Consider the following 13,469-nt stretch of genomic DNA (forward strand, 5'->3'; position numbering starts at 1 on the left):
TTTCTTTTTTTTTTTTTTTCTGACTGTGTTTTCAAAAAGCACTCTCATTTTTCTTGGCAAACAATACATCCTCACTCTTAGTCCAAGTTCAAGGGCAGCTGATGCCTCCCTGGGCTTCAGGTGTAAGCATGAGACTCAGAACTAGTTGATCATAGAATTGCTTTCCTCTGACCCAAGTGATTCACTCTTCCTCCTAGGAGTAGGGGTAGGGTCCCCAGGTAGGATAGACATTCACAGTGTCAATCACTGGGGCACAAGTGGGTCTTTAGATGAAGCAGAAACTTGCAGGTTGGGTCATATACAGGCAGGAACTCTTATCTCTCCTGGGATCTTTCTTTGTTGGGTGTGGAATTATAGAAAGTATAAACCCATTTGAAGTAGTAGGGGAAAGATGGCCTGCCTTTGCCATGTGGAAGAGATAGCAACCGAGTAAGTAGCTGGCTCTACAGGAGACACAAGTTGAAGATGAGTCAGTTCTGTATTTAGGTTACTCTATCTTTCCCCCCATATTATCTCTGAGCCTTTACCAAATCATGTTTAAGTATCAACAGGGACTGAGATTCATAATATGTGAACTTTGTTCATTCATGGTTTGAGCCCTTTTGTCTGGTCTCATCCCTTGTAGATCTTGCTGGCTTTCCATATGCTTCTAGAATATAGGCCATAGTGTGGTATTGTGAGGTCTTATAGCATGGTGTCAGGAAGCAGACAGATCTGGGTACCCTGAACAAATTAGGTAACCTCCCCAAGCCTCAGTTTCCTTGCTTGTAAAATGAGGGTTTTAAGATTTAGGAGAGAGAATATGCATATATACAAAGTTATATGCTTGGCACATAATAAGGACTTAAAAAAATAGCTGCAGGCAGCCCGGGTGGCTCAGTGGCGCCGCCTTCAGCCCAGGGTGTGGTCCTGGAGATCTGGGATGGAGTCCCATGTCCTGCTCCCTGCATGGAATGGAGCCTGCTTCTCCCCCTGCCTGTGTCTGTGTCTCTCTCTCTCTCTGTCTCTCTCTCTCTCTCTCTGTGTGTCTCTCATGAATAAATAAATCTTTAAAAAATAGTTGCTATTATTTTGAAAAGAGCACTGTAAATGTGGGGGCTTGGGGATGCCTGTTACAGTCCTACTACTACTTACGTTACCTTGGACTCATTTATGAAATGATAGATCTCACTTTCCTTATCTGTGAAATGAAGGATTTGGAAGAGGAGGTCTCTAAGGTCTCATCTGGCTCTAAAAGTTGGCCTTAACAAATTCACTTTGCATGGTACATGGCCGGTGCTCAGTGGTCCATGTACCTGATGCTGCCCTAGTAAGGCACACAGCAGGGAGCAAAGCCTCAAGCATCTCCACCCTTCTGCAGAAAAAGCTTGCATTCTAGTAGGGTGAAAAAATGACATAAGAAAAATCTGTAGAGCAGTTACAAGAGGCTGTGGAGGTGGGGGACATGGGGAGAAAGGGTACAAACATCCAGTGATAAAATTAAGTTCTGAGGATCTGATGCACAGCATAGTGATTATTAGTAATCATGCAGTATTACATAAAGTTGCCAAGAGAATATATCTTAAATGTTCTCACCACAAAAAGAAATGGGAATTTTGTTATGGTGGTATTCATTTTGCAATATATAATTGAATCAAGTCAATGTGTTGTACATGTTTAACTTACATAATGTGGTAGTCAGTTGTATCTCAATACAGCTAGAGAACAAAAGAAATGTGTGAAAAGTACATAGTATTATGTTAGATAGTGATGAATAGCATATATGGGGGGGTAGGAATAAAGGGGAATGAGAGGATTGTGATTTTTTTGGAGTGGAGGGAAGCCTTATTGAGAAGGTGGCATTTAAGTAAGTCATGTGATGAAGGTGACAAATGAGGCTTGGGAGTCCCCACCAGGACATAGGGACCTCATAAGGCAAATTGTTCAAATCTATCAAATAACAGGAACCACTTAAATAAAGGGCCACTAATAATTTGCGTTTGGCAAAACAAAATCTATAAAAAAAGTTTATAATTTTGATACTACTGACCAATGCCTCTTGCAAAAATAGCTATAAGTTCCCTGGAGACTGTATACTTCTTGAAGGCAGCCTCCCATCTCCATCACCAAAGATAAATTCTAGCACATGAAAGGCTCTCCGTAAGCCTTGATTCTCACCTTCCTTCCTCTTACCCCAACTCCCCTCTATAACCTCCAAATAGTCATATTTGCTATTGTCTGACAGATGTCACTGAATAAAGGAAATAAAATACTGTGTACTATTTGCACCAATTTATGGTTACTTTGTAAGCAGTCACTTACCTTAAGGACAGATTCGGTGACACCCCATGAGAAGTCACAGGGAAACTGACCCTGCACATCTGGGGTGGACTCTTTGAAAGTAAAACCATTTTCTTGTATGATCTGTTTATAATAATATGCTGAAGACTTGGGCTTTCTTTCTTTTTGTTTACTATTAAAATCCACATAAAATAATCCTCGGCGAGTGGAGTAAGCATCCTGCCATTCAAAGCCATCCAGGAGAGACCAAGCAGTGTAGCCAAACACTTGTATTTCGTCAAACCTTATTGCTGCACAGAGGAAGAAAAGCAGAGATGTTCACTCTTGCTCATGTTTATGATTCGCTAACAATCTGCCAGGGGACATGTTGCCAGGAGCATATTGTGAAACCAACTTTTTTCCTAAATTACAGGCTCATTATATAAAATAGAAGATTCATGTTTATACTTGAGAAGCGGCAGTCAGTTTCATCCAGAATGGTCCTCCCCCTACTCACAACAAGTAAAAGACACAGTTAAAAGATCAATTTTAAAACATTCCTGAGAATATTAGTGTGTGAATCTGTGTCAGAAGGCATAGAAATTCCCAGAACCCTTTGGGACCAAGGCAGATGTCTGCTCGTGACCATGAGTTTTTCATTGCAAGCTTGGGTTAGTTCCCATTTGTGCACAAACTATCTTCTATGAAACCACCCTTTAAGGACTGAAAAATCAGCTTGCGGAATGACCATAAGTGAGTGTCCATGAGGAGAAATAGTATAGTGCTTTAAGAGAACTGACTGGTGAGGGACAGGAGGTAGGAGAGTGCTATGCTCCTGGGAGGGTGCTATTGGGCAAATTTCTTGACCTCGTTTGTTAACAGAAAAGATTGGAAAAGATCTTTCAGGATCTTTAAAAACTCTGATTCAATAACGTATTTTTTAAAGATCTATTTTTTTTTTTCGAGAATGTGGGACTTGAACTTACAACCCCAAGACCAAGAATCACATGCTCTACCGACTGAGCCAGCCAGGCACCCCTGATTCAATAACTTTTAGGAATTGGGTAGAAATGAAATATGAGAATCAACAACAGCAATAAAAGCAACAAATACCCAAATCAATTAAGAACTATTTTTCTTTTCCTAAAAGCTTCCATTTCTCTCATAGAAATGCATCACTTCCGCATTTTTGGGTTTTTGTCACTGATGTTCTTTTCCTAAAAGGTGCAAGATCCAGCCCAAGAGATTCTAGTGAGATCAATACATTCCAGTAGGCCCCGGTCCTAGTCCCTTTGGTGTTGTAGGGCCCTCAGGGGAGATGGAATGGTAACACCTAGGGAATGGATATCCCTTCTGCCTAACTGCATGGTATTTGGCCAAGGCTCTCTAGGCAGAGTCCTTTGCTCTGGAGGCCTCCATGTGCACATGCCCATGGCTGGGCGTGGCTGTTCCATGCTGCTCCTTCCCACAGTTTGGGGCAAAAAGATCTTGCTCTCCCTGAGGACCTTCCCTGAAGGTACTCCTGCAGAACCTGTGTTTTCCTCTAGGCTTGTGACTTCTAAATTATAATTAGTTAATTAGTTCATTTATTTTTAAGTAAACTCTATCCCGAATGTGGGGCTGGGACTCAACACCCTAAGATCGAGAACTGTATACTCAGGAGCGCCAGGGTGGCTTAGTTGGTTAAGCATTTGACTCTTGGTTTAAGCTCAGGTTGTGATCTCAGGGTCTTGAGATCGAGCCCTGTGACAGGCTCCACACTCAGTGCAGAGTCTGCTGGTTCCTCTCCCCCTGCTCTAATTCCAGTTACTCTCTCTCTATCTCTGGAATAAATAAAATCTTCAAAAAAAAATAATTGCATGCTCTACTGACTGGGCCAGCCAGGCACTCCTAGGCTTGTGACTTCTAAAGAGGGCTACAAACTTTTAGAAAGATCTACTGAGAATTTCTTTATATTTGGGTGAAATGGAACCCAATTCTGTAGGGGACAGACCCATCATCATTTGAGTTTGTCTTCTCCATTATTTCAATCAGCCACCTGTAGATGTCACTACTTGAGTAGCGGAAAAGGAATGAGGGGGTTAGTAGGGGTCAGAGAAACATCCAGGAGCAATAGAAATTACTCAATTTTGCCATTCATGGCTCACTCTCTAGACCTTTTCACCATTTAGTCATGTAATAGAATAAAAAGAGCACAATTTATTTTTTCTTTAAAGATTTATTTAGGGATCCCTGGGTGGCGCAGCGGTTTAGCGCCTGCCTTTGGCCCAGGGCGCGATCCTGGGGACTCGGGATCGAATCCCACGTCGGGCTCCTGGTGCATGGAGCCTGCTTCTCCCTCTGCCTATGTCTCTGCCTTTCTCTCTCTCTCTCTCTCTCTCTCTCTCTCGCTGGGTGACTATCATAAATAAATAAAAATTAAAAAAAAAATAAAGATTTATTTATTTACTTATTTGAGGTAGATCAAGTGGGGGGAGGGGCAGAGGGAAAGGGAGACCAAGAAAAGCAGGCTCCCCACTGAGCACATAGACCTCCACAGGGCTCCATGCCAGGACCCTGAGATCACAACCCGAATCCATATCAAGAGTGGAATGCTTAACCAACTGGTCATCCAGGTGCTCTTTTTAAGGAGCACAATTTCAAGAAAAGCTTTCAGTATCTTAGACTAAGGTACTACTGTTGGAAAACTTTGGAACATATCTCTTGTAGCATGTGTCCTTTTAAAAAGGATGATTGAGCATGAGGGCAACTGGGTGGCTTAGTCAGTTAAGTGTCTAACTCTTGATTCAGGTCATGATCTCAGGCTTGGGAGATCAACCCTTTCATGAGTCTCTATGCTCAGCGCAGAATTTGCTTGAGAATCTCTCTCACTTCCCCCTTGCTCCTCCATATCTCAAATAAATAAATACATTTTTTAAATCTTTAAAAAATAAAAATAAAAAGAATGATACAGCACCTTGTTGCCAAACAAGGGTGTATATCTACAGTCTAGTATTATTTTGTTTTCAAACTTTTATTTAAAAAGGACATGAGAGTAACACAGAAATTCTATCAACATTGCACAATGGGAAAGCCCAACAACAATAATATGTTCAAAGATGACTTTAAGTGTCCTATAGGATATGTATTCCAAAGTTTTAAAAAATTGAGCTAATGTGAAACCAACCTTGAAGAACCTGGTTGAGGAAATTCTTCATCATGTAAATGGCTGTGGTATCTTCTGTTTTCACATGACTGTCTGTGAACCAGCCATTCTCAGCAATCAAGATTCGGGGGTTGCCATATTCCAGTTTAATCCAATTCAGCACTTCTCTTAAATTGAGTGACACATTTTGTCCCATTTTAGCCATGGTGTTCTGGGGCTTGAAATTGTTGGGTCCAAAGGAAAAGGCAAAGAAGTCAGCTGTGCCCCTCACTTCATTCTTCTCTGCTTCAGAGAAAAGGGGTAGAGTGGAGAGCAACTTCTTTTTCATCACTTCTGGATAGTCTCCATTCCCATGGATGGGGTTGGCAAACCACCCGAGCACTGAAACCATGGATTGTTGACATTTGAGTATATCCATCATGTTTTCTGATCTGTTTGGTTCAATCCAATGGGATCCCAACGTGATTGATAACAAACCCTTCTGATATGGGCGGAAATTTGTGTTGTAGTTATGCCAAACTTTCGAATGAGCCTAATAAGAAGAAAATATCATTAATCTTTATGGTCCTAACTCACAAGGATTGTAACTTGGCTGGTAGAAGGTCTTTTCATGGACAAATTAGTGAAGCACACGATGCAGCAGAGAGCTGTCAGGGAACCCTAATGATCTCAAAGTCTGCTCTCTGTCTGCTTCTGCTGTGCCTCCAACGTAAAGCCTCTCCTATTGGATTGCCAGTGAGCAGGCAAAGAGCCCTGGTCCAAACTCCATCTTACTTTTGCTCTCCCTGGCTCCTTTCATGCGCCCTCTTGGTGCTGAGTGTAGGTAAGGTGTGGATTACAGAGTTTCTTCCTCTCCTTAAAAAAACAAAGAGCAATGATCTTTCATTGTTCTACAGAATCTCCTTTTAGCCCTAACTTAGAAGTCCTAGATAATGCACTCTCAAAGCCCTGTAAATGAATAATAGAGCCCATCTTCTGGGCTTGTGAAGATTGAATGAATTAATACATGTAAAGGACTTTAGAATAGTGCCTGGCACAGAGTAACCCCTATATAATCCATTGTTATTACTACTGTTATTATTATTTTTATAACACTAATATTGTTAATATAACTTTTATTTTTATAACTCTTCTTTTATAACAATATTATTATTATATATATAACAGTTATTCTTATATATAATATTATATATAACAGTTATTATTACTGCTATTGTAAAAGGATGACAGGGATTATACCCTGCAGGAAAGAGTGTGGGTTTTGGGTTCAGCACTCTTGGGCTTGAAGTTCAGATACTTACCATGTGGCCTTAGATAATTCACTTAAACTTTCTGAAATCTCTTAGTATCTTCAGCTGTAAAATGAAGTTAATAATAATAATAATAATAGCCTTTGTAAAGTTGTTAGATGTGACGCTAACATATATATTAAATGTGTGGCACACAATGAAGCATGTAGGAGGTACTGCTCAAAGATGCATGTCGTTGCTATTGGTCCTCCCACAATTTACATTTCCAGTTGGGTTTTCTTGTAACAGAGCCTCATGATAGGTTTCTAGTCTATTTAAGAGGTACTCAGTGAGCACTAGCTTAATGCTTGGTTTGCCTTGACCTGCCCTGAGAGGCTGAAATAAATGGTACAGAAATGTGCCCTCAGGAGCCAATAATCTTATTGAGAAAATAAGATGGAATATGTGGAAGAAAACATGTATAAAACAGCATAAAATAGGTCATTAAATGAAAAAATAATTAAAAGTTTGGTAAAGAGTCATGAGCTATTTCAGGGAGAGTCAATATCAAGGCCTACAATTAAGGACTCTAGGCCAGTTAATGCTCAGGGTCACTTGGTTACCCGGGCAGCCTTAGAATTGTCCTTTATCTGTGTGACAGTATCTCTTCCCCTCAGACTTGCTTGCCTCCTGACATCTCTTCCAAGGTGTCCCAATTCCTCCTCTGTTTAGGTGTTTCTAAAACAAGTGCACAAACCCTTACTATTTTTAACTCACAATATCTGCTTTCCCTTTTGTTTCTTAGTTTGTCTTTTGCTCATTAGAGCTGTATTTTGTACTGGGTTGAAGGATCTGAAATGCCTTTTTGTAGGCCAAAAACAATCATATCTGAACAATGGTTCAAACCTCATAGATCCTGGGTTGCTCAGTCAGTTGAGCGTCTGAAGCTTGATTTTGGCTCAGGTCATGATCTTGGGGTCCTGGAATGGAGCCCCGCAACCAGCTTCCCACTCCAAGAGCCTGCCTGTCTCCTTCTCCCTTTGCCTCTCCCCACCCATGCTCTCTCTCTCTCAAATAAATCTTAAAAAACAAAACAAAAACAAAGCAAAACAAAAAAACCAGAACAAAAAACTAATAGATTCTGTGGACACTGAAAATGTTCCATAAATTGTGTTAGGATGGGGAGAGATAGGTTACCCTAAGAGGTAAGGATTCCAGAACAGATGCCTCCTTGCTTTATGCAATAGCTAATTTAAATCCTTCCCTGAAAGATTTTCTGAAGGAGTAGATGCTTTGAAGTATTACCACTATTCCACTTGTCCTTGCTCAATTTTCACTGGAAGATCCTGGAATCATTCAGCACCCAAATATTCAGGATGTTCTTCTACTAGAGAAGTATTTAGGCTGTGGCCTTCTCCCTAACCCAGAACCTGAGTTCTGGTTTCTGGAAGGAAACACAGAGGGAGTCTGGGACAGACTTCACCTGAAATGGTCTTAGGTGCTCTTTCTAGGCTTTTCTGGAGCTGAAATAACAATAGAGAGACTTGGAAGCTGCTCCCTTTTCTTTCTTCCTTTTTTTTTTCCTTCTGATTCGCTACAAAAGCAATCATGCATGACTAGAATTCAAAGGCATCATTCTTTGCTTTATTCCAATCTCTCTTTTATTTTTTTATTTTATTTTTTTTATTTTTTCCAATCTCTCTTTTAATCCTTTGCTATCCTCTGTAATTTCATTCACAAACACCACAGTGATCAGTACGTCTCTTCAGGGCTGTTGTGCCCCTCTGATGTGTAAACTGTAAAGCACTGGACACACAAGATTCCAAGTCACAATTAGTTGCCTCACAACTACGATGCCGTCAGACACTAAAGGGAAAGATGGAATCAGTATACATTTATTAAATCAGTCCTCAGAGGAACAAAAAAAGGAGAGGGGAATTTCTTTAAGATAGATGATCTAATACCTATTTCAGGGAGTATATGAAAGATGACCTAAGCACTGATAAAATCTTGGTTACGTCAGCATTTTATTTTATTTTTAAATATTTTATTTATTTATTCATGAGAGACAGAGAGGCAGAGACACAGGCAGAGGGAGAAGCAGGCTCATGGTAGGACTCCATCCCTGGATTCCAGGATCACGCCCTGGGCCAAAGGGAGGCGCCCAGCCACTGATGCACCCAGGCATCCCTAGGTCAGCATTTTAGTGAGAAATAGGATAGCTTGGAAGACAACAGATACATAGATTTGCAATTCCCTTCCAAGCAAGTTTTCTGGAGATATGTATATATATATATATATCTCTATATATACCTATATATAGATATGTGTTGTCATGCCCCAAGGTGACCTTCGTATTCCACAGTGTCTCTTTCACCTTTGCTGCTGTTTGCATAGGCTATCAAGGTATCTAAGGTTATCTGTGCTCTGGCCTGAAGACAGCCTCTCCATGCTTATGTGGGGAATGTGGGGGAGGTTCTTTGTGTGGCGCTTATGGTTATAACTTGATGTTGTTTGCCAAGTAACAAGGTAAAAAGTATTGCTTCAAGGTATGAGTTGGACGTAAATCTAGATGTAACAGAGATATCTAGGGGTGTCCTTTGGTCTGACACTCATGAAGGAGGTCTACTGGGAAAACTAAAATGGGGTGCAGGAGTGCGGCCCGGGCTCTGCAACCTTGCACAACAGTCCTTGTGCGATTTTCAAGGTTACCCTCTATCTTGTACAAGGCCATCTACCTTTGGAATGATTGATTTAAGGGAGCTTCAACCTTTGTTCTTTAGATTCAGTAGATTCAGTAGCTTAAAGGGGAAGTCAGCAGCTTTTTCTTTCCAAGCCAGCTATCAGGACCTGATGTCATTGAGAAACAGCCAGGGGCCTAATATCTCGTTCTGTTCCCTCCTCTAGTCTAACGTAGCAGCTTCTTTGATGCCCCTAGAAGACCAGACTCAGATAAGTTCTATGAATGATAGGAAGCAAATAAGATAGTGGGCATGACTTTAGAAACAAAGTGAAGATGGGGTCAGAGGTCAGGAAGACATGGTGGGACCCTGTGGACAACAGGGGTTGAAGACAGATGAGCAAACCTCACACATCACTGGCGCCTGTTTTTAAGAAAGCCCCAAGCATTTGTCGAAAGCTGTGTATGATTTTAGTCACATTGAGGTTGAAATACCTTCATGTGAACTATAAACTTGTTTATGGTTAAAGTTATTTCATAAAGTCTTAAATAAAAACCGTTAAATAAAATTTATTTTATAAAATTTATTTTAAAACTCCACAGAGCAAACTGTTTTCATATTTCTGTGTTCCCTTCCAATTTTTCCAAATATATTTCCCAGCTAAAATCACTTTGAGCATTTTCCATCTTCCTAGTCTTCATAACCATTCATCAATTTGATGAAATATAGTTTACTTAGTTATGTCTCTTTTGATATGAATTAGCTTGTTTTTCTTTCCTTCCTTCCTCTATTTTTTTCCCCCATCATAAATAATGTCGTAATATCTAACTTTGGACATATAACTTTTAATTTGTTTGGATTATTTCCTTCTGTTAATCCCAGGCATGGGCTACCTATTTTCAAAATTGTTTTACATAGTTCCAAATTGCTTTTCACACATTTTGTCCATTGGTGTGAGTGTTCTTTCACCAACTGCTTCAAAACATTGGTTGCTCTATTTGGGGATATATGGTTAGCAAGAACGACAGGAAACTGCTATTTACCTACATGCTACTATAGGAGAAAGGGTCTTGAAAGTAAGAGACCCAGGCTCTAGTACTGGACCTACTGCTAACTGGCTTTATCACCTTGGATAAATCATCCCCTCCTACTTGCCTCAGTTCTCCCTGTTATTATAGCTAAAAAGAAACACGCTAGAGAATTGTGAAAATTGAAAGAGGTAAACATGTCAAGACCCTATGAAGATGACACAAATATAAATTTGAAGTACATTAAAAGACTCAGCTGAAAATAATTTATCTTGCTGTGAAAAAACAATGGTGGGTAGTCTGTGTGGCCTGGAAGAGTGGTCTGCAGCTAGCTCTCCCTACCTCTTGAGTTTCATGGCTAGATATGTGTGTTCTCATTTATTTCTTGCAGCTGATTGAATTTTAGTCATTGTCTATTTGAATTGGGATTAATTTCAGTTTGATTGGATGGAGCTCGAGTGTATTATGCTGGCAAAATGTTAGAGAAAGTCAAATACCATATGATTTTCACTCAGATGTGGAATTTAAGAAACAAAACAAATGAACAGAGGGTAAGGGAAAAGAGAGAGAGGGAAGCAAACCATGAGAGACTCTTAACTATGGGAAACAAACTGAGGGTTGATGGAGGGAGTTGGGTGGGGGATTGACTAAATGGGTGATGGGGATTAAGGAGGGCACTTGTTATGATGAGCATTGGGTGTTATATGTAAGTGATAAATCACTAAATTCTACACCTGAAACCAAAAATAATAGCAATCATAATTTCAGTTTGATTCATTGATTCATTTGTTTCTTCTACTAGCACTTTATATTAGTATCAAGTTTTCTGTTAATTAAAATTGTTGTCCTTCATTCTGCATTCCACAAATATTTATTGAGGGCTTAAGGTATGCAAACTTTTACTGTTCATTGCTAAAAAATATATGACTATCATTTCATTAAAAATATGTGGGGGTACCTGGTTGGCTTAGTTGGTGGAGTATGTGACTCTTGATCTTGGGATTGTGAGCTTGAGCCTCATGTTGGCTGTAGAGATAACATAAAAGTAAAATCTTTAAAAAAATAAAATAAAATATATGACTGTTATTTAAAAAAATTTTTTTTGAATCTTGACATTCTTGGAAACAATATCTTACCCTCATCTGTCTTAGGAGGCAGCTTAAATATTAATAAAAGTTCCCACCTTTCATAAATAAAATTTTTACCTATCCTATTTTTAATGGCTCAAATTCATGGTTTTGTTTTTTTTTTAAGATTTTATTTATTTGTGTGCATGAGAGCGGGAAAGAGTGCACGAGCAAGCCAGCATGAGCAGGGGGAGGGATAGAGGGAGAGGGAGAAGCAGGCTCCCCGTAAGTAGGGAACCCAGGACTCTGGGCTTCATTCCAGGACCCCAGGATCATGACTTGAGCCAAAGGCAGATGCTTAATCAACTGAGCCACCCAGGCAGGCATCCCTCAAATTCATGTTTTCTATAGTTGGAATAGCTCAGTAATAATCATATTAAATTTTGTTTTAATGAGTTTTCTTCTTATTTTCTTTTAAAAAAAGATTTTATTTATTTCAGAGAGAGAGAGTGAGTGAGAGAGCACAAACAGAGGGAAGAACAGAGGGAGAGGAAGAAGAGGGTCCCTCCTGGGCAGAGAGCCCACACAGGGCTCCATCCCAGGACACTGGGATCATGACCTGAGCCCAAGGCTATCGCTCAACTGACTGAGCCACCCAGGTGCCCCCTCTTTTTTTTCTTTTCAATCATCATATTTTCAAATGATTCTAACAAATCTTTGCTTGTTATCAATTTGTATAGTTTCAGGGTTTCCCCATAGGAATCATGTAAAAACTAAACTCTAATATATTTGTTCCTTCAAAAATGGTTTTAATATTCTTATAGAATCCTAATTTCAATGATAATATTAGTAAATTCAACTAATGCTTGAATCAGAGGCTAAACCTGGCAACACAGAGGGGATAATAAAGTCTATAATAAAGCTTATAATTAATTAAGTGAAGCATCTGTGGGTTTCCCCAGATATTAGAAGGGAGCTTTAAGAAATCAATATTAGCAAATTGATGCTTAACTGAAGTTCATTTCCTTGCCCAAGAAGAACATTTGCATGCCAACTCTGCAGAGGTTGGAATGCTATTTTAAGCTTCCTGTTATTATTACATTAACAATTGGGATCCTGTTAGTAATTTTTTCATGCAAAAGGAGCATATCTCAGAGTATAAATGAAGCTAAAATGGCCTGGGTGAGGGACATGAAGCCTTTCCTCAGGATTTAGGAATGAAGAGTTAAAGACAGTCCATGTAGAAACCACTCTGGAAATTACAAATAATACAGTTATTACAATAACAAAAATAAAACCTACTAGTTTTAGACCTGGCAACAAAGGCAGATTTCCCGGAACTGAAGGAAGCGGAAGCCTTAGGACTCCTCACTTGCATGGGTCCCTATAAAATGTTCTAGGTGGGTTGGAAGCTGGTTGCATTTAGAAGTATTTCTAGAAAAGTATTGCTGATGAATTTCCAAAGAGACCTCAGAAAAGAAGGAATATGAATCTCTAAGATTACAGTAATCTGTTGTAATATTTTTCTCATTCCAAATAAATGTTCACTTTTGTACTAACTTTGCATCCATAATTTTGTTTTTTTTTTCTCTTACAGAGGGTCCCCCGGATTGTACATCTCAGGCCCATGTATTGCAGAACTGTACCTGGCCTACCAGCTTCTTGGGGGCAGAAACTGTATCTATTTTGCTGACCGTTGTACATACAGATGCCTGAGAAGAGCCTGTCACAGAGTACTTGCTGAATGAATGCCCACTATGGATCAGCTAGTTAGCTGTCATCTTACATACGTTGTTGATAGCACAGCCCCTGCAGAGCTATTTTTCCCATTTTAGAGAAGAAATTGAAGTTCACAGAGGCTGAGCACTGGTAAGGGTAGCATCTGAACCCAAGCCTCTCAGATCACTTTACTAAAACCATCTTGCTTTCTTTCTTTCTTTTTTTTTTTTTAATGTTAGCCATCCTGCTTTCTGTATGTCCATCAGTCCTAAATTTTGAAGCAGCTGGGGACCATTTGACATGAACCACAACATACTATTTTAAAATTATGTTTTATTTTC

The 13,469-nt window shown here is 39.7% G+C and overlaps 1 protein-coding gene across 1 annotated transcript in view; it reads right to left on the minus strand.

Annotated features, from left to right (window-relative positions):
• Positions 1-13,469, minus strand: part of KLB (klotho beta) — a 37,377-nt gene that overhangs the window by 10,496 nt on the left and 13,412 nt on the right. The window contains exons 2-3 of the mRNA XM_025997781.2: positions 5,426-5,936; positions 2,302-2,570 (exon numbers count right to left, since the gene is read on the minus strand). Of these exons, the coding sequence (XP_025853566.2) occupies positions 2,302-2,570; positions 5,426-5,936 (780 nt within the window). The remainder of the gene's footprint in view (positions 1-2,301; positions 2,571-5,425; positions 5,937-13,469) is intronic.

Source organism: Vulpes vulpes, chromosome 14, assembly GCF_048418805.1.
Source record: "Vulpes vulpes isolate BD-2025 chromosome 14, VulVul3, whole genome shotgun sequence".
NCBI lineage: Eukaryota > Metazoa > Chordata > Mammalia > Carnivora > Canidae > Vulpes > Vulpes vulpes.